This window comes from Equus quagga, chromosome 8 (assembly GCF_021613505.1).
Source record: "Equus quagga isolate Etosha38 chromosome 8, UCLA_HA_Equagga_1.0, whole genome shotgun sequence".
NCBI lineage: Eukaryota > Metazoa > Chordata > Mammalia > Perissodactyla > Equidae > Equus > Equus quagga.
Window position 1 is genome coordinate 15,738,046 of NC_060274.1, and position 18,263 is coordinate 15,756,308.

At 46.3% G+C, this 18,263-nt stretch overlaps 1 protein-coding gene across 3 annotated transcripts in view; it reads right to left on the reverse strand.

The window, feature by feature from the left end:
• Positions 1-7,962: 7,962 nt before the first annotated feature.
• MTHFD1L (methylenetetrahydrofolate dehydrogenase (NADP+ dependent) 1 like) overlaps positions 7,963-18,263 on the reverse strand; it is a 190,607-nt gene continuing 180,306 nt past the window's right edge. Inside the window, exons 26-27 of one of the 3 annotated variants that reach the window (XM_046669966.1) lie at positions 14,360-14,479; positions 7,963-8,644 (exon numbers count right to left, since the gene is read on the reverse strand). In XM_046669966.1, coding sequence (XP_046525922.1) covers positions 14,390-14,479 — 90 coding nt within the window. In that variant the 3' untranslated portion in view covers positions 7,963-8,644; positions 14,360-14,389. The remainder of the gene's footprint in view (positions 8,645-14,359; positions 14,480-18,263) is intronic. The other 2 variants (XM_046669964.1, XM_046669965.1) reach the window with 2 other exon arrangements.

Genomic DNA, 18,263 nt, shown 5'->3' on the forward strand with positions numbered 1-18,263 from the left:
TAAATAGATCTCACTTTACTCGCTCATTTCCTGTTCCTGTTATCTGGGTGGCTGTGAGCCTTCAGACTGTTCCTTATCTTCCCTGCAGGGCTGGTCTCCTCCTCTCCCCATCCTCACGGGCAGTTGACCGGGCTTAGTCTGCGAACTGCCAGCCACAGTCGGGTGTCTGCACGGATGAGGGACATCTGTTCAAATCTCTGCTTCCACTTCCAAATCTGCTAAGAACTGAACTTTCCATGCTTAATTTCTCCTTTAGCAATGACCAATGTTGCCAGCTAATTTGGGGCCTTAATTCTCAGGTTACCTGCCAGTTTCATTAAAGTTTGAACGGAGTTTCTTTTTTTCCATTACCTTCTTGTGTTTGACCCGGAACACCTGTGGTGGCGAATGGGGGCCGTTTTGGGGGACAACATCAATATTCTTTTACCTTAAAACCTGCTGTGTTCTAACTAGCTGCTTTGAACCCTCCAAATTTTTTAAAATAGAGGAATCCCAACCACTTACCAGTTAGCATATTCTTGCTCCCAAATTGCCACTCACTATAGGAAAGTGGTGCTTTTAAGAAAATTTTTGCCCCAGCTCCCTGTGCAGAGAGGCGGGGCCGTCCTGGGGTGGAACGCTGCAGATGGAGTGTTATTTCCTTGCTGTGTCTCTTGGTTCCAGGAGGACCTCGAACATCTCATATATTGCGTATTTTCTTTTTTTCATGTTGGCCAGAGATCCATCTGTCACTTTCGCCTCACTGAGCTCAGATTTGTCAGTAACCAGAGCCCACCACATATTTGTCTTTTTCTGCACAAGCTCAGCTCCTCACCACTCCCCCTTTCTCTCGGCCGAATCCCAGCCCTCCTCCTCTTCCAGCCGGCTTCCGTCTCGCTGGCTGCTTCCACTTTAGTCCCAGCTAGCCCATCACTCGAGAACGACAGCCTCCCACCTTCCTTGGCTTCTCTCCTCCCCAATTATTTAGCATTTCAGTGGATTTTTCTGTTCGTCTGTAGTTTGTTGTGGATGTTTCTGTTTCTGTCACTTTTGTTTATACATATTTACAGTTAGTTCAATTGCCTGTTTTAATTGCGATCTAGGTGGCATCCATAACTTAAAAATAATTTACATTTGGCTTTGGAAAGCATTTCGGTACTCACAGTTGAGTTTAAGGGTGTCTCATATTCTGGGAATTCATATTTCAAACTCAATGGTGAAGCCACAGGATAAAATGCCTTGGGAGGAGCGGGGGAGTTATTCAGCAATTTTTCCCCTGGCCCCTGAAACATCCTTTGGCTCCCAACTCCATGATGAAGTTGGAAAACATCACTCCTCATGTAGTTGGCTTGTTCTGAACCCAGGAGAGCCTCCCCAGTTCCCTTCAGGGTGTCTGTCTCAGCTGTTTGTCTGGTACACATTGTCTCATGAAACGGGGGGCTGACCTGGAGAAAAATGATCAGGGCTCATGTAATTATCTGAGGAAGAATTCCTTAATTGTAAGACTTTGCCAAACGAACGTGTATTAAGTTGGTCTTCTCGTCAGCGCACACACAAATGTAACGGGTCTGATTGTTTTGAAAAATTGCCTTCGCAATCCTTATTGTAAAATATGTAAGCAACATGATGTATGACGGAGAGTATTAACTGGGTTTAAACTAGCAGGGTCCTTTCACATAAATAGAGATGCCCACACAGGGTTGGGTAAACAGATGACATTCACAGTGCTGCGCTGGGCAAAGGTTTGCGGCTTTGGCCACACCATGAGAAATATTTAAGTTTAGCTGATTTGTTACAGAAACACCAACCTCAGACTCAGTCTGAGCAATGACATGGCTGTCCTCTGAGCTCTGCCCTCCCGAAATGGACAGGGCGCGGGCTGTTTTCAGAACAAATCTGCCTTTAGTCTCATCCTAACTGTGGGATGAGATATGATTGACAGCGCATCTGAAAATTGGCATTTTTAAAGCATTTCTGGTGACTAAACTACAAACCCAGGATGCTAAAGAGACAGGAAGGCTTGCTGCTGAGTGTGATTTTATAATAATGAACTCAAAGCACGGCTATAACCCGTCTGGGCCGGCCTCATGCTATTTGCAGGCCCCCTGCCAGCCCCAGCCCCGCCCTCCAGGATGCTCGCAATGGCTTCTGGGATCATTTCACCGGCCCTGCCCTAGTCTTCCTCACCTTCTTTAATCCACCCAGCCTAGCGTGAGGTCTTGCCTGGCTCGGCAGTCAACCCATCCTGGATGGTTAGACAAGATTGTGGGGTGGGAGATCCTGAACTTGATTGACCCCATACATTCATTGTCCCTTGCGCTTTCCTAAGAGGTCTGTGGTTGCTGAGATGCATAGGACTAAACTCAGGGGGCCTGGGGCCCTAGAGAAGCCATAGTGGAGGAAGGCAGGGGAGATACCCATGAGAAAACATGTAATTCCTTTGGCTCTGAAGAGGTATCAGGTATTGACAGGGCTGTACTGGTGATGTATAACTTGCAGGTGGAACCACAATGGGCCAGAGATTGACTTCCACAAATGTTTACTCATTCTTCTTCTTTTAGAGTTATGTTTTTTTGGTGAGGAAGATTGGCCCTGAGCTAACATCTGTGGCTGATTTTCCTTTTTTGCCCCAAAGCCCCAGTACATAGCTGTATATCCTAGTTGTAACTCCTTCTAGTTCTTCTGTGTGGGATGCCACCATAGCACGGTTTGGTGAGCAGTGTGTAGGTCCACATCCAGGACCCGAACTGGTGAACCTCGGGCCGCCAAAGCAGAGCTCGAGAACTTAACCACTATGCCACCAGGCCAGCCCCTACTCATTCTTTTAAGAGGTATTTATTTAGCATCTTCTATGTATTAAGCATTTTGCTAGGCACAATGGTGATACAAAAATGGAGTTTCCATTAATTCTTACATATTAATTTTAACTAACAAAACTTCAGTATGCAGGAGAATTATTTATTTATTTATTTAATTTTTAAAATTTTTATTTATTTATTCTTTTGAGTAAGATTAGCCCTGAGCTAACTGTTGCCAATCCTCCTCTTTTGTTTCCGAGGAAGCCTGGCCCTGAGCTAACATCCGTGCCCATCCTCCTCCACTTTATACGTGGGACGCCTACCACAGCCTGGTGTGCCAAGCGGTGCCATGTCCGCACCCAGGATCCGGGCCTGCGAACCCCGGGCCGCCGAGAAGTGGAACATGTGCACTTAACTGCTGCACCACCGGGCCAGCCCTGCAGGAGAATAATTTAGTGAACTTGTTAAAATGCTGATGCCCAGGGTCGACTGCACAGAGTCCGTTTTATTAGGTCTAAATGGAGACGGAAACTGCATTTCTAACAAGCATCTCAGGTAATTCTAGTGCAGATGGTCCTAGGATCAGTTAAAAACAAAAAGCTTGTGAGTAAAACTAGCTTAAATGCTTGGGAGTCTGCTATTAATTGCCCAGAGACGACTGCTGTGTTCACCCAGCTCATGTGGATTTAGCTTACCTTGAATACAGTGACGCGGCCAGTCATGAAAAGCGTCCATTGTAGCTGAAACAGCACACCCAGGGCCTCGGACTCAGGAAAGAAATGCTGGGTTAGGTGGCCACACTTTGGGGCCGGGGAGAATCCCCAAGCCCAGAGCTTAAGCGGCACAAAGGCATGAGCACTAGATGACGCAGGAAGGTGACTCACACTGATGAGGCTGAGATCAAGGAGGGTGGACAGTGAGGAATTCCACTCTTTTTTGTCTCATGTTGAAGCTTCAACTACATGGCCCTCCTCCATTTTTGTGAAGTACTTTCCCCATCCTTTTTGCTTCATGACATCCACCTTCTGTCCTAGAATCAACCCTCTCACCGAGACCTGAAGGCAGGTCAGTCGTCATCTGTAAGAACGGCTCTTTGGCCAATCCCCTGCATCTACGGTTATTTTAATGCACGTTCAGAACATGAGGCATCGGCAGGTAACATCCCACAAACAGCTGCCAAGTAGGGGGACTCTGGCCTTTCATGAAGGGTTGCTGGCTATTCAGCTCTGTCCCACCTCCAATGACCAATGGTGTCTGCCCAGAGTGTGGACACTGGCTTGCTCGTAGGAAATGTATGGGCTGTAGCAGACATGTTGCCTATCTCTTGAATGGATAAAGGCTTGAAAGCAAACCAAATCTCCTAATTGACCAACAGCTAAATCTGAAAATGATGGCTTCCCTTGAAGAGTGGTTCTCAAAGTGTGACCAGGGGTCTGCGGGGCATCCACCGGGACATGACGTAGGCCATGAAATCTGCCCCATGAATTTGAAACTTTTGGTACTTCTGTATCTCAATATTTTCTCATGACATGAAATAAAACGTTTTGCTTATGAAATTCTCCGTTGGTTTACGCTCTGATACTAATTCTCTGACACCAACTGGGTGACCTACAGCTGTTCAATTCAGTTCTGACATCACTACGTGGAGTTAGTGCAGACTCCACCCCTTAAAGGGCCAGGTCCCCAGTTAGACTGCCCCCACTTCTAACGCCAGCTGCAAGCGGGCTGCCACGTGCTGGATGAATGGATGAATGCATTCACTCAGAAAATACCTAGGGATCAACTCCCTTCCAGTCCACTAGTCTGTGGGTTGGGGATACAGTGAACACCCCAACATGTTCCCTTAGGTCATGGAACTTGACCGTTTCTTCTTAAAACATTCTGCTTTACACCTGGTAGTGGCCCAATACATTTGTAGAATGAATGAATGAACAAATTAATGAATTAAAAAATAACGTTATTCAACAGTGGTAAGATCCCTTGCCAGGAAAATCATATAGTAACACCCGAAATTTTGCAGAAATGGCATTACTGGTTACCCTGAGCCTATAGGCCCAGAACTAGGATGCAAGCTGAGGCCCTCGTTGGGGGACAAGGTCAGGTGGGGACTTGGTTGCCAGAGGCAACATCTAGAGGTACGTGGGAAAGTCTGGCCCCAGACCAGGGCACGAGTGGGGAGCTCAGGAGCTGGCTTAGCGGGTGGGGCTGCTCACCAAGCTGTACATTGACACAGCACTCTACAGTTTCCAGAGCTTCTATATTGTCTGAGTTGGGCTCGGAAGGGCTCCAGTGACAGGAGCTGCCTGTGCTGGTCCCAGAACGTCTCAGATACAGACCAGGACCCTGGGGCAGGGACCCTCTGGGATGGCCTGGAGCAGAGATGTGGATGGCATTGGCATCCCAGAGCAGCAGGGTGCTGCCACAGACCTGGGACGTAGGTCGTTAGAATTTTATCTGGTCCAGGGGTCAGAAGGTTTTGGTATAATCTTTAACAGTCTGGTGAAGTCTGTGCACTCCTTCTCAGAATAATGTTTTTAAATGCGTAAGCTAAACCATGTATGATTATAAAGCAGCCAATGACGTGAAATGCAATTAAAATATTGAAAAGGTAATCATATTTGGTTACAGCAATTTATGTGCCTCTCTATTTACTCATGAAATAACAAGGATAGTGGCAGATCTAATAACTATCATAATTTTGAGGTAGTGATAAGCATAAATGCCACTGCAAATATCTGCAGAAACTGTAATGTAATATTAAAATATCAGTGACTTCTCTTGGCGACAGACACAGGTTCTGTTAATACTGCTGTGGTTTGTTGCCGATGTTCATAGTTGAAGGAAATGCTACATCACAGTTAGAGGTTAGTGAAAACAAAGAAGTAATTTTTTCCCATCCAAGCTCATGGACTCCTGAATTCTAGTCCATTCGTCCTTGTTTACAGTGGAGCTGTAAAGAGCATTTTTGAGGTCTCTGTCTGCAGCTGCATTAGCGTTTGAGAAACCATGAAGATCTGTTTACTAACCAACTGCTCTGCCACCATGCCCAACACTTCCAGTGGGTATGGACTGCAGGTGTGTACCACATGCTATAAAAATGAACTTATTTTTACTCCCTTGTACACATACGTCTATACAAAAGCGATGGACAAATATGTAGATTTTTCTGGAATAAATAAGCTTCATACACCATCTTATTTATGGGCACATGTAAATTATGATAAAAAGCAAACCCTGGCTAATGTCAGAGCAGAGGCCTCTCTTAAATGTCTATTTGGAAGAAGACTCATGTATTGCTTTAATGGAGTCCACACATTCTAGTTAAACAAACTAACCATGAAATAGAGGAGGAAAAGGGACAGTCATGAACGGATTGGCTAGCTGCTCTGCTGCAACGTTCCTGGGACCCCATACATCGCTCCCCTGTTATCAGTCAGTCCCTAGAGTGTGTTCCTGTGGGAGCTTTCAGAGACTCTTCTGGTCCGGGTCCTAACCTTTGCAGGTGTTGTGACCACAGGACTGCGAGCAGAGAGGGAACAAGATGGCGTCTGTGTGCTGCAATGGGTCACTGGGGCCCTCACCAAGTCTGGTCTGTTAGTGGTTTCTTACCCTTCAATTACAGAGGCAGAGAGAAATCAGAATCCATGCTTCTCGGGAAGATTCTGACTTATACCCCCCATGCCAAAGGTTATGTGAATTTTTTTCTCATGCCTTGGCCTCAGAAGGGACAGTAGCTAACTAGCTCCTCCCTAAAATTACACCTTCTCCTCTCTCTGAATGCCTTGAGTGTCATGAGTTGATAAGTCCATTAATTCACGTGCCAAAGACCCCTCCTGTCAGTGGAGACCGCTGTCACTCAGCAGGAGTGTGTTCTGGCAGGGTTAGGAATCCATCAGAGCACGAGTCACGACCTCAGAGGAGTTAAGATGAGCCCACACGATGGGAAAGTTTAGAGCTCCCAGCAACACCTGGATTACAGGTCCTTCAGCGTGAGCATTGGAAAGCTCTCCCACATCTGTGTTTAGGATGTTTTTTTTTCTTTTTGCTGAATTGTTGAGTTGCCTGATGAAAGCAGGTAAGGAAGGAAATTCCTGGCCTAAAGCCCTTGGAATACAGGTTTCTAAAATATTTTTTTTTCTAAGACCTTTTCAAAAATAGACAATGAAACATTTGGAGCCAGCCTGGTGGTGCAGTGGTTAGGTTCACATGCTCTGCTTTGGCGGCCTGGGGTTCTCAGGTTCGGATCCCGGATGTGGACCTACACACTGCTCATCAAGCCATGCTGTGGTGGCGTCCCACATACAAAATAGAGGAAGACTGGCACGGGTGTTAGCTCAGCGACAATCTTCTCCACCAAATAAATAAATACATACAGACAACAAAACTTTAAATGGCAGAGGAAAAGAAAACTCAAATAGCAAAAGGCAACTGCTTAAAAATCAATTCACCAGAAAGACTGCTGACTGAGTGCATTACAGAGAGAACAGATTTACTGTGAACCCTTATAATCTTCAACTAGATTTATGTATCGAAGATACTAGGCTCATTGTGTATTTGGAGAGGTTTACTCCCAAATGAAGGGCAGGCACGGGGGAGGACGGGGACTTCAGAAACACCAAGTGAGATTATTCTTGGGACTGGCAGTCTTTGCGTGGGGAGGTCTTTAGTTATTAAACAGTGTTTTGGAACAAATTAAACTGTGCATAAAGATACATTATGGGCAGAGCAACTAATGAGCAGGCTTACTGAAGGATGCAGGACAGGGCAGGAAAGATCCGATGGCCAGGACTCCTGCAGGATGTGCCTGGGGGCCATTTCAGACATTTATGGTGACTATTTTACTTACACTGCTTAAAGGACAATCCCTTCTTGTTTGTTCCTGAATCCTTGGTTTTGTCTTAACTTTTATATAATTTTATATTATTGTAGGAAAAAAAATGGAGACAGAAAAGGGTCAGGAACTCCCAGGAGGCGGGAACAGGCCTTAGAACATTCTTTACTACACATTAAGGGTTGGACAAATGGAAAAACATGTGCCAAACACCTGACCTTTAAGAGTCACTTTTCTTTGCCTCTGGGTCTTCGAAAGCTTAATGGCCACTGAGATTCATTCTTCCGTGGAAGAACCTAACAAAAACCCATTAGTTTTTAGGTAAGTGATGTCAACTTTGCTGGCACTGAAAGATAGTTCTGGATATAAAATGCACTTTGTTCCAAAGGATATTACAAATCTTCGACAATCAGAAGATGGTTCCAGTGTGTCCAACACGTGGTTCTGGCATATCTGAGCCACAAAACAACCCTGTGAGGTAGGTATAATGATTACCCTGATTTCACAATTGACCAGATATTTCTCTGTGTGTGTGATTCTTTTCGTGCTATGTTTATAAAGCTCTGGTCACATTCACAATTTTCCAGGAAATCGGTGTTGGGTAACAGCCCCGACATGAACGGTTAGCTCCAGAGAGCAGAGTTTTATCTGGCGCTGAAAACTTGCCGGTTGGTTTTCTAGATACATGTTTATTTTCAGTTCAAAGTCAAAATAGAAAACTCCAGAGTGGAAAATGTTACCTTTTCGTTCACACTCTTTTAATCCCGCAGCCCCCATAAAATAAACATTCTAAAGTGTAAGCAGGGGGAAATAATGTAAACTCTGCAGAAACAGAAAATAAATTAGTCTCCTCCAAACTTGGTGGAGGTCCTTTTACTGAACACTAGACTCTGCTGTGAACAGGATTCGTCTTGAAGGAAGAATAAATCTTTGGCCTGTTTCACCATTTCTCCAGCATTGCGTAACAAGCATATTTCAAATTCACTTTCTTCTCCAGCTGCAGCCAAAGGGAAGGAGCAGTTTGCCTTTCAGGAGCCTGAAAACAGAAAAAAAGGATTCAGTGGTTTAAGGATAGCTTTTGCCTGTGGTGTTAAACTGTCAATTTATTATAGCTCTAAAGTTGGAGACTAAAAGAAAATCCAAGAGCAGATGAAGATGCTCTTCACAGGGCTGGGGTCACTGTCTGGGAGCTTTTTACGCAGAAGCGGCGGACAATCCACCTCTGCCGCACTCCGTGACCAGGTCGGCACGGACACGGCAGGCAGCGCTCTGAACCTCCTAAAAGATCAAGCAGAAATTCCATGACTTCCCAATCTGGGATCGACAGTCTCCAGGATCCCGTCGACTGAGAGCGCTCAGGACTTTAGGTTAGGAATCCTATCGCCTTGAATTTCAGTTTCTCTTTTAAGGTGGGCACAGAAAATGAGGTCTGAAAAACGCATTTAGAACAAATGAGTCAGTAGGCCTGGAACTTCGCATTATTGTTAAAGCTTTGTTGCCATCGCTCAAAGAAAGTTGACTCTGCCGCTGTTGAATCTTGCAATCTTTTAGAAAGAAAAGTGATCAAACTACATTTTAAGAAGGAGAAATGAGCCAGCCAAGCGGCGTAGTGGTTAAATTTGCATGCTCCCCTCTGACAGCCCAGGGTTTGCTGGTTTGGATCCCAGGCACAGACCAACACACCGCTCATCAGGTCATGCTGTGGTAGCATCCCATGCACAAAATAGAGGAAGACTGGCACAGATGTTAGCACAGTGACAAGCTTCCTCAAGCAAAAAGAGGGAGATTGGCAACAGATGTTAGCTCAGGGCCAATCTTCCTCACCAAATAAAAATAAAAATAAAAATAAAATAAAAAGAAGACACAAACAACGTGTCTTTCAGAACCTCCAGAAAAAATGTGTTCACTGCTCCAGAAGAAATGTAAATGCAAGTATTTGGCCTCTAATATGAATTTATACACGGAAGAATTTAACTACTGGGCCAAGAGTTCACACCTGGCTGCAATACAGCGAGTCGGCCTCCCACAGATGGGTTAGGGGTCTGGAGCCAGAAAGGATGCTTGATTAGCTTCAGAACAGAAGACAGGGCTGAAGATAGGGGCCCAGGAGACTATGACTTCCTCCCTGGAGTCTGATTCAAGTCAGGGAAGTAAACAGAAAACAGAAGCATGGCAAGCAAAATAAACATCAACACAAAGGAAATATTTTAGATGTTAGGAAGGAAGGTTTGCCTGGTGCCCCTGCACTCAGAGACACGGCCAGCCTCACTTCAGTGGCTCTGGTGACCCTAGACATGAGGCTCGGTGAGTCCTGGGGAGGGATGGGGGGCTGGGGGGGAAGAGGGTGGAGGCAACCTGAGGCACAGCTGGAACAAGGCCTTCGAAGCTCCAGCGGTGGGTGGGGGAAGACCAGCTGATTCACCATGTTACCTTTTATCTAATGTTTTGTGTTTAAAGGGGTTTAGAATCTTGTGGTTCCATATTTTAAGAAAATTCGCTGGGTTGGCAAAAGTGTACAAAGTCTGATTATAGATTACAAAAGTCAGAAAAGCAATAGCTAAGGTGAGAACATAAAAATAAATCAGTTGTTTATTGTTTATTCAGTGGAAAGAAGTCTATGAAGATAGACCATATAAAACATTCTATCTCGGTTTGGGAATAATAATAAGTCAGAGTGCCCAGAAAAAGTTTCTTTAAGAGAGAATTAAACATTTGCCAACTGTTAAGCTTCAAAACATTCCATTTTAGAGAGAGGAGATTTAATTATCACCATCTTTTAGATGTCAACAAGATGCTAAATATGTCATCTTTAGATTTAACAATCACAGAGCCAGCCCTGGTGGCCTAGTGGTTAAGTTTGGCATGCTGTGCTGGTGGCTCACAGACAAAATAGAGGAAGATTGGCAGTGGATGTTAGCTCAGGGCCAATCTTCCTCAGCCAAAAAAAAAAAAGAAAAGAAGAAGAAGATTTAATGATCACAATCTTTTATTTAAGTGGCTTGGGCTTACAGCTTATTTTGGCTCTTGCCTGGAGGAGGGAAAAGAAGAGGGGCTTGTTTTACTCCAAGGATGGCTCAGGGTGATGAACAGAGGAGCTATTCTTGAAGCACAATGTTGCTGAGCAATTTTTGAGCTGCTCCTTGAAAAGATCGAGTTTCAAGACTTTGGTCCCAAGGGAACCACAAAACCCTGTGGTTTGCAACTTGGGATGACAGCCCTGACAACAGAAGGGCTGCAGGCGGCAGTGATACCCAAGAGCAACTTGGGATTATTACATATCACTGAAAATTTCTGCTCAGAAGGCAGTTTTGAGAAGAAAGGAGCTGGTATTATACCCCTTTCTGTGTGTGCAATTCAAGAAAAACAAGTCTTTGGGAAGTAACTAACATTTACAGCAGGACCAGAGTCAGTCTGATTCTGTACTGAACATAACTTGCACACCAGCACGAAGCAGGGAGTCTCTGCGTCCTTCAGGAAACCTGCCAGAATTGACCGCGCTCATTCGAATCCTGCCAAGGCTCCAAAATATGACAAAGGTTCAGAACGAGAAACCAAAAGTGGGGTGAGGGTGGAGATCAAACCCCCAAATCGAACCGTCTTCAAACAAGAGACTGGACGGTGATGTTGCAGGATCCGTTTCCCGGGGACAAACAACTTATTTTAATTAGTTCTCTTTGGTGACTTCCAAAAGAATGAATCACGCCCCATTCTAACAATAGCGAGAGCACACAGCAACATCTTGGAAAGGAGGAGCAGGAGCTCAAATTCTAGTGCTTTCGTGGCATCTCACGCTCATATGAAGTCTCCCACAATTTCCTCGAGGGTGAGGGAAGCAGGAAAGGAGAGGAAGCAGAAGGAAAGAAAACCATTGGCCCAGCACAGGCTTCTTCCACGTGGTGCGCGTCTGCAACACGCTCTGCAAGGAATAATGCGTGTGCTGCGCGGCCGCTGAGTGCACAGAACGATCTGACCACGATGTGAGCAAAGCAACCAACCAGACGTTTCCTCTTCTGATGCCCAAAGTGGTCCAAGTTGGCTGTCATCCAAGTTTTCAACATTTTTCTTTTATGCATTTTTAATAGCCACAGACCTCTGACTGTGAGGGGAGGTGCCTGCCTGCCGTGTGTGAGAGGACAGGAAACAGAAAGAATGTTTGTGGGATCGTTATAGTAAGGGGTCCCTGCGAAGGAATGTGTGCCACGTACAGTGGTTTTCTCTTACGACACCAGATCCACTTTTAATTCAAGCGGGGTCAAGCGATGGGCTCTGAGCCACTGCCCACCAAGCCTAGAACGGGATCTGGCAGTTCACAAAGAAGAAAGAAGCCTTGGATAAGTGAGAGGGAAAATGCCATTCGGTGGGGGCGTGAACTAAGAGATAGCCCTGTTATACTTTGACGAAAAAGAATTTTGACAGTCATAGCTTTTAATATTCAAATAATTAGCTGTTGCTATTTTTAAAAGATCACCCGGTTATCCCCAAATTACAGGTCTATTCAAATAGCTGGTTATGGTCTTCCAGAAGGGGCCACAGTTCATTTATCCCGTGACTGAAATGAAAGAGCATCCTTTGGTTGGAGGCATAAAGGATGGGGGAGACTGACAGCAAGCAGATCTGGGCTGAATCTTGGCTTTTGTACCTATTAGCTGTGCAACTCGAGCAAGTTGTTGACCTCCCTAGGCCAGAGTTCTTGCAGCTTCAAAACAAGGGAGAGCAAATGAAAATGGACCCAAAGGCTGGAAAAATACTGTCCAAGAGACTAAAAGGATTGCACAGACTTGTTCTGGAGAAAAAGGAAAAATGGCAGAAATGTAGCATACTGGGTTCTTGACATGAAAAGGGAGATTAGGCAAGATAGGGGTCAATTTTCAGTTTAAGAGGAATGATATTGTGATTTTCCCAAGGCCCAGCTGGGAAACCCAAGACATTCGCACACACACAGTCACACTAAGACCAAAATAACCCTGTTATCCAAGCTCAAGTTTATGGGCTTCTTTGTGAAATTCGTCTCCCTTAGTTCATTTTCTGGAGTTTTCTCTTTGAGAAATGACAAAGATCTGAAAAGTGGGGGTGGTTAAAACTAAATAGAGCTCCTACTCCCCCGCAAAAAAACACATACAAACACCACCAAACACCACACACACAACGAAAACCAAAAATTCCATGCCGGGTATCAGTATAATCTGATAGGTGTGATCCCTCAGCTTCCTCAGCACAGCCTAGGTCTGTAGTGTTTTCGTAACAAAGACATATATATATATATATCTATATAAAAATCTCCCCATGTTGACTGCTAGCAGCGAAACAGACGAAAGCAAGGATTCTGTCTGCCTGGCTTGGGGCCATAACTCAGGGACAATTGGAAAGAAAGGTCTTTAGGTCAAGAAAGCTCATCTGGAAGGCCCAGAGTATGTTGGCAAGAGGGAGGGGTGCTGGGCTAAGGGACAGGAGCAGGAGTGAGCAGGGAGAATGAATTGGGGGTGTTTTGGGGGAAGGAATGTGCCTGGAGAATACGGTGAGGACACGTTTGATAGATGGGTTGGGGAAAGGCAGCTTGATGGCTTTAAAACTTCTGACTGGGCGTTTTCCAGGGCGGGTGGTCATTTTTCTTCATGATGGGAAGCTAGGACAGAAGCCAGTGGGTGTGGCTGTAGTTCTGAGGGGTAGACAGGAATAAGACAAGGGGCCCCAGCTGGGGGCTGCCTCAGCCAGCTCCGAGTCAAGATCAAGTCCCTCAAACTGGGCGGGCCGTGAGACATTCAGGGCTCTTTCTGTTGCCCTGTCCTTCCTGTGACACACAGGGCCCCCCGAGTTAGAAGATCTGTCCCATCTTTATGTGTCTTTCCGGTGGCATGAGAGCCTAACCCACCTCTTGTGCCACAGTCGAGTGTTACGGGTTGAATGGTGTCCCCCAAAAGACATGCTGAAGTCCTGACCCCCAGGACCTATAAGAGAGACCTCATTTGGAAATAGGGTCTTTGCAGATGTCATCAGGTTAAGATGAGGTCAGCAAGGTGGGCTCTAATTCAGTATGACTGGTGTCCTTATAAGAGAACACCATGTGAAGGCAGAGACACGCAGGGAGAATGCTACAGGACCCTGGAGGCCCAGCCTGGAGCGATGCGGCTGCAAGCTGAGGAATGTCACGGACTGATGACAACCACCAGCAGTTGGGAAGAGGCCCGGAAGGATTGTGCCAGAGGGTCCATGGCCTGGCTGACACCTTGACTTTGGACTTGCAGCCTCTGGAACTGGGGAGAATAAATTTCTGCTGTAAGCTACCCAGCCATGAGATTCTGTGATGGCAGCCCTAGGAAACACGTACCCCGAGTTCCTTTATCACATGACTCTAAGTCTGCACCAAGAGAGAAGTGGCAGGAAGGTATCGTTATTCTTTTAAAATGATGGTAGATAGTAGTTTTAATTCTAGAAAAGGAATAATGAGTTTACAGGGTTCCCTTGTTATGGCACGAGATGCCTTAGATAAATCTATATTTGGAGAAAACACGATTTCACTGGACTTGAGTCCAGGGACGTCAAGAGCTTGTGTCCTGACCATCGAACTGCATATCCACGGCCAGGAGTGATCCAAGCCACGCACTGGCATTAGGTAGAAATTTCTAGTAACCACGTCAGGAAATTAACTTATCAGACCACTTTCGTAATAAATATCAGAAAAACAAAACAAAACAAAACTAAAAAAGACAGGGGAAAAGAAAAAGAAAAAAAAAGTAAAAGCACAACAGCCTACCTGAACCGGGTCCTGTGAAAGTCTGTTCGTTTAGAACAAGCCTTTAACTTGCTCTGTTTCTGTATCAAGATCGATGTCGTAAAAGCAGGGCCGCGTGGGCAGCCCTGGCATGGTGCTCATCTAGGGGAGAAAAAAGTCCGGTGTTAGCAGATGCCAGGGCGTGATCACGCCAAATACTGTACCTCTAATGGCATAAATTAATTAGATGATTCCATTCAGCCTCGTAGAACTTTAGGTCAGATATCCACGTCTCTCTTTAAATCCACTGTCTGCTGTTTCCACTTTTGTTTAGGAAATGAAATAGAAAAGGCAAATGTCAACTTCCTGAAAATCCAGACCATTTACTCTCCCCACGGTCCCACAGCACACCATAGCTGCAAAAGAGTGATTTTTAAATCTTTTTTTCCCTAAGTCAAATCTTAACGCTGAACCCCAACAAAGATGAGGCCCTCTGGTTGAAGGGACAGTGGCCGTGAGTGGAGTGAGCGATGGCCTCCACCTCACCCCCAATTACGGCGCCCAAGGCACATTTTTGTAAAATCTACCACTCTTGGAGCAGTTTACAAATGCCTATTCTCCAGACAGAGATTTCTCCGGCTCCTGAATAACAGTAACTGACGTTTATTGAGAACTCGCTGGGCACGAGGCTGAGCATGTCACTTATCCTTTCGACTATGCTATGAGCTGGGTACTTTTATTATTTCCATGTGACGAGGAAGGAAACTCAGGTTTAGAGAGGTTAAACCACTTGCCCAAGGTCACCCAGCTAATAAGCAGTAAATGGGAAATGTTGCATCATGTCTGTCATCTCAAATTACTCCTTCAACCACCACCACTGCCACGGCCACCACCGCTGGGGCACTCTGTGAGTCTCACGTGGGTAACTTAAGTTCCCTACCTGCCTCAGAGGTAGGTACCAATTTTAGTCCTACTTCACTGATGAGGAGAGAGGCTATTTAGGGACAAAGGCATGTGCTTAAGGACATACAGCCAGTTAGTGGTGGAGGCAGGACTGAACCAGGCCCACGCTCCTCACTGCTTCGCTGCACTGCGTCCAGATCAGTTTGCCAAAGTGCGCTGTCTGCCCACGTGCATCAGCAACCCTGGGAGACCTGGGGAAGACTGCCAATTCCCACTGGTGATTCTCAGCCAGCCCTGGGGGTCTTGTGGTTAAGATTTAGCGCTCTCTCTGCCTCCACCTGGGTCTGTTTCCCAGTCAGGGACCCACCTGTCTGTTGGTTGTCATACTGTGGCAGCTGAGTGTTGCTGTGATGCTGAAAGCTGTGCCAACGGGATTTCAAATACCAGGAGGGTCACTCATGACGGACAGGTTTCAGCGGAGCTTCCAGACTAAAACAGACTAGGACGCAGGTCCCGCCCACCCACTTCTGAAATATTGGCCATGAAAATCTTATGAATAGTGGTGGAGCATTGTCTGATACAGCGCTGGACGGTGAGAGGATGGCATAGAAAGACCGGGCAGGGGTCCGCTCTGCTGTCCACAGGGTCCCTAGGAGTCAGAATCGACTCCATGGCATGAACAACAAATTGGTGATTCTCACCCACTAAAACAGAGTCTAGGATCTAGATTGTGAGGCTCCTGGATGATCCACTCCTTACCGACTCTCAGATCTCCTCCTGTGCTTCCATAGTGCACCTTTCATACAAAGGATGCCTGTAAAGCAATGCTGCATCCATCATTCAGAGGAAGGACACCTGGGATTCTGCTTAGCCTGGCTCACCTGAGGGCTAAGTGCTGTGTCTCGCAAAACTCCTGCCTGCCCTGGCCAAGAACGCTCTAATGAGATGACGCCGTGACACAGCTGGCCCTCAAGGTCATCCAGGGTTTGCCCGCTTCTTCCCACCTGGCAGAGAGTTCTTGGCAAAAAAAGACCCTAGATAAGCCCTGTATAATGGAGCTCGGCTCTCTCACTCTCTACTTCCTTTCTGTAATGACTCAGGATTTCCCTCTCTGCCACCCCCTCCTCCCTCTATGATGCTGACAGACTCTGGCTACTCATACTGGGCTTTGTGGACCAATAGCGTTGGCATCACTGGGAGCTCACTGGAAATTCAGGATCTCAGAGCCCACCCCAGGCCTGCTGAGTCAGAGTCTGCAATTCCAGCAGGTCCCCAGGTTAATCGTGTGCACATTACAGTACGAGAAGGGGCTGGCTCAGGGGCCTGCCCAGTGGCGCAGCAGTTAAGTTCGCACATTGCACTTTGGCGGTCGGGGGTTCACTGGTCCAGATCCCGGGTGCGGACATGGCACTGCTTGGCAAGCCATGCTGTGGTGGGCGTCCCACATATAAAACAGAGGAAGATGGGCACGGATGTTAGCTCAGGGCCAGTCTTCCTCAGCAAAAAGAGGAGGATTTGTGGCAGACGTTAGCTCAGGGCTAATCTTCCTCAGAAAAAACAAGAGAAGGGCTGGCTTAGACAGTGTGGCCTAGGATGCCTCTTGCCACTACTCCTGCCTCACCCCCCTTGCTTTAGCACCAGGCAGGGGAGCTCCGTGGCGGAGGGGGAGAGGCGATGAGGAGGAAGGGGAGAGGAAAGCCCGTTTCATTGCTGATGCTGCTACTTCTCCTTCCCGGCCCGAGCAGCAAGTCGGGGAAGAAGTCTGTGCACCTGCAGGCCTCATTAACCACCTGGCCCGGGAGACTGTGAGTGAAGGGGCAATGGGATGTGGTCTCCATGTGGCTGAATGTATAAAACACTCTGCTCTGTGGTGGCTAGCTCCTGCTTTGCTGATTGCAGAGAACTGTCCTTTAGGTATATTATGGGCTAAAAAGGCTTCTGAGGCCTGCCCGGAATACAGGTCCATTTATAACACAACATTGGGAAAATGTGCTCTGGATTTCAAACAATTAACTACAAATAACCTGCTTGTAGGTGGTGGGGACTTCTTGTGTCTTAACACTGTAGGTCTGTGGATGGCTACTTATCTTCCTGAAGTCTCTGTTCCTAGACGAGAGATAACATTTTTCTCTGGTTACTACAGTGGCTGCACACATCCGGGGAGACCCCAGAAAGAAACCCATGCTTACTGGTTTAGCACTGGGACATCAAAAACAAGGGACGTCAGTGGGAATGGCTCATTTTTTCCCAGTTGCCTGGGTACCACTCACACCAGTACTCCACATTCAATTTTCCTGCCTAGCTGCATTCTGACATGAGCATTTTAAGATGCCTCGATAATCCGTGTGGTCTATGGATTTGGATAAAGCAACCAGAATTTTATAGTTTAAGAGAAAAAAAGGAATGATCTATTCAGCCACAATGATGCTGCCCCATCGCTTAAGTTAACTCTCTAGGTCGAAGGCACATTTCCGAGCAAGGATGTTACCCAGACTTTATGGCTGCTGCTTCTGAGGCTGCAACACTGTTCATTCAAGGTCAGAAGCCAGTATGAGGCAGGTCCACACCCAGGTGAGGTGAGAACATCCAGGAAGAACCCCGAAGGCTGGGTATTTGGGCCCATCAGACCAACGATACGATGGATGCTTCCATTGTGGATAACACACAGTTGCACTCTCTGCTTGTTTACATGCTATTTTCACAGACATGAAAATTCAACTCTCCATCATTCACTTTTAGCTGCTCCAAGACTAAGGCTGACAAAAGTAGAGTGTGATTCGTGCGGTTCCTGGAGTTGATGCATTGGCCAGTGAATCAGAGTATGCATCTCTGGTCATTCTGATTGTCACAAAACGGGGAGCTAAAACTGGCCAAAATATTAAATGCCGGGAAGTGTGAAATGTCTTGCCTCTATTTTCAACTTATTTCTCTCAAATGAGGGAAAAATGAGTTCAATCAGAAGACTCCCACGCTCCTTTCCAGTGATGCAATCGTCACTTCCGAGAATCAGGACGACTTATTTAGCATAAGCAATAACAGATAA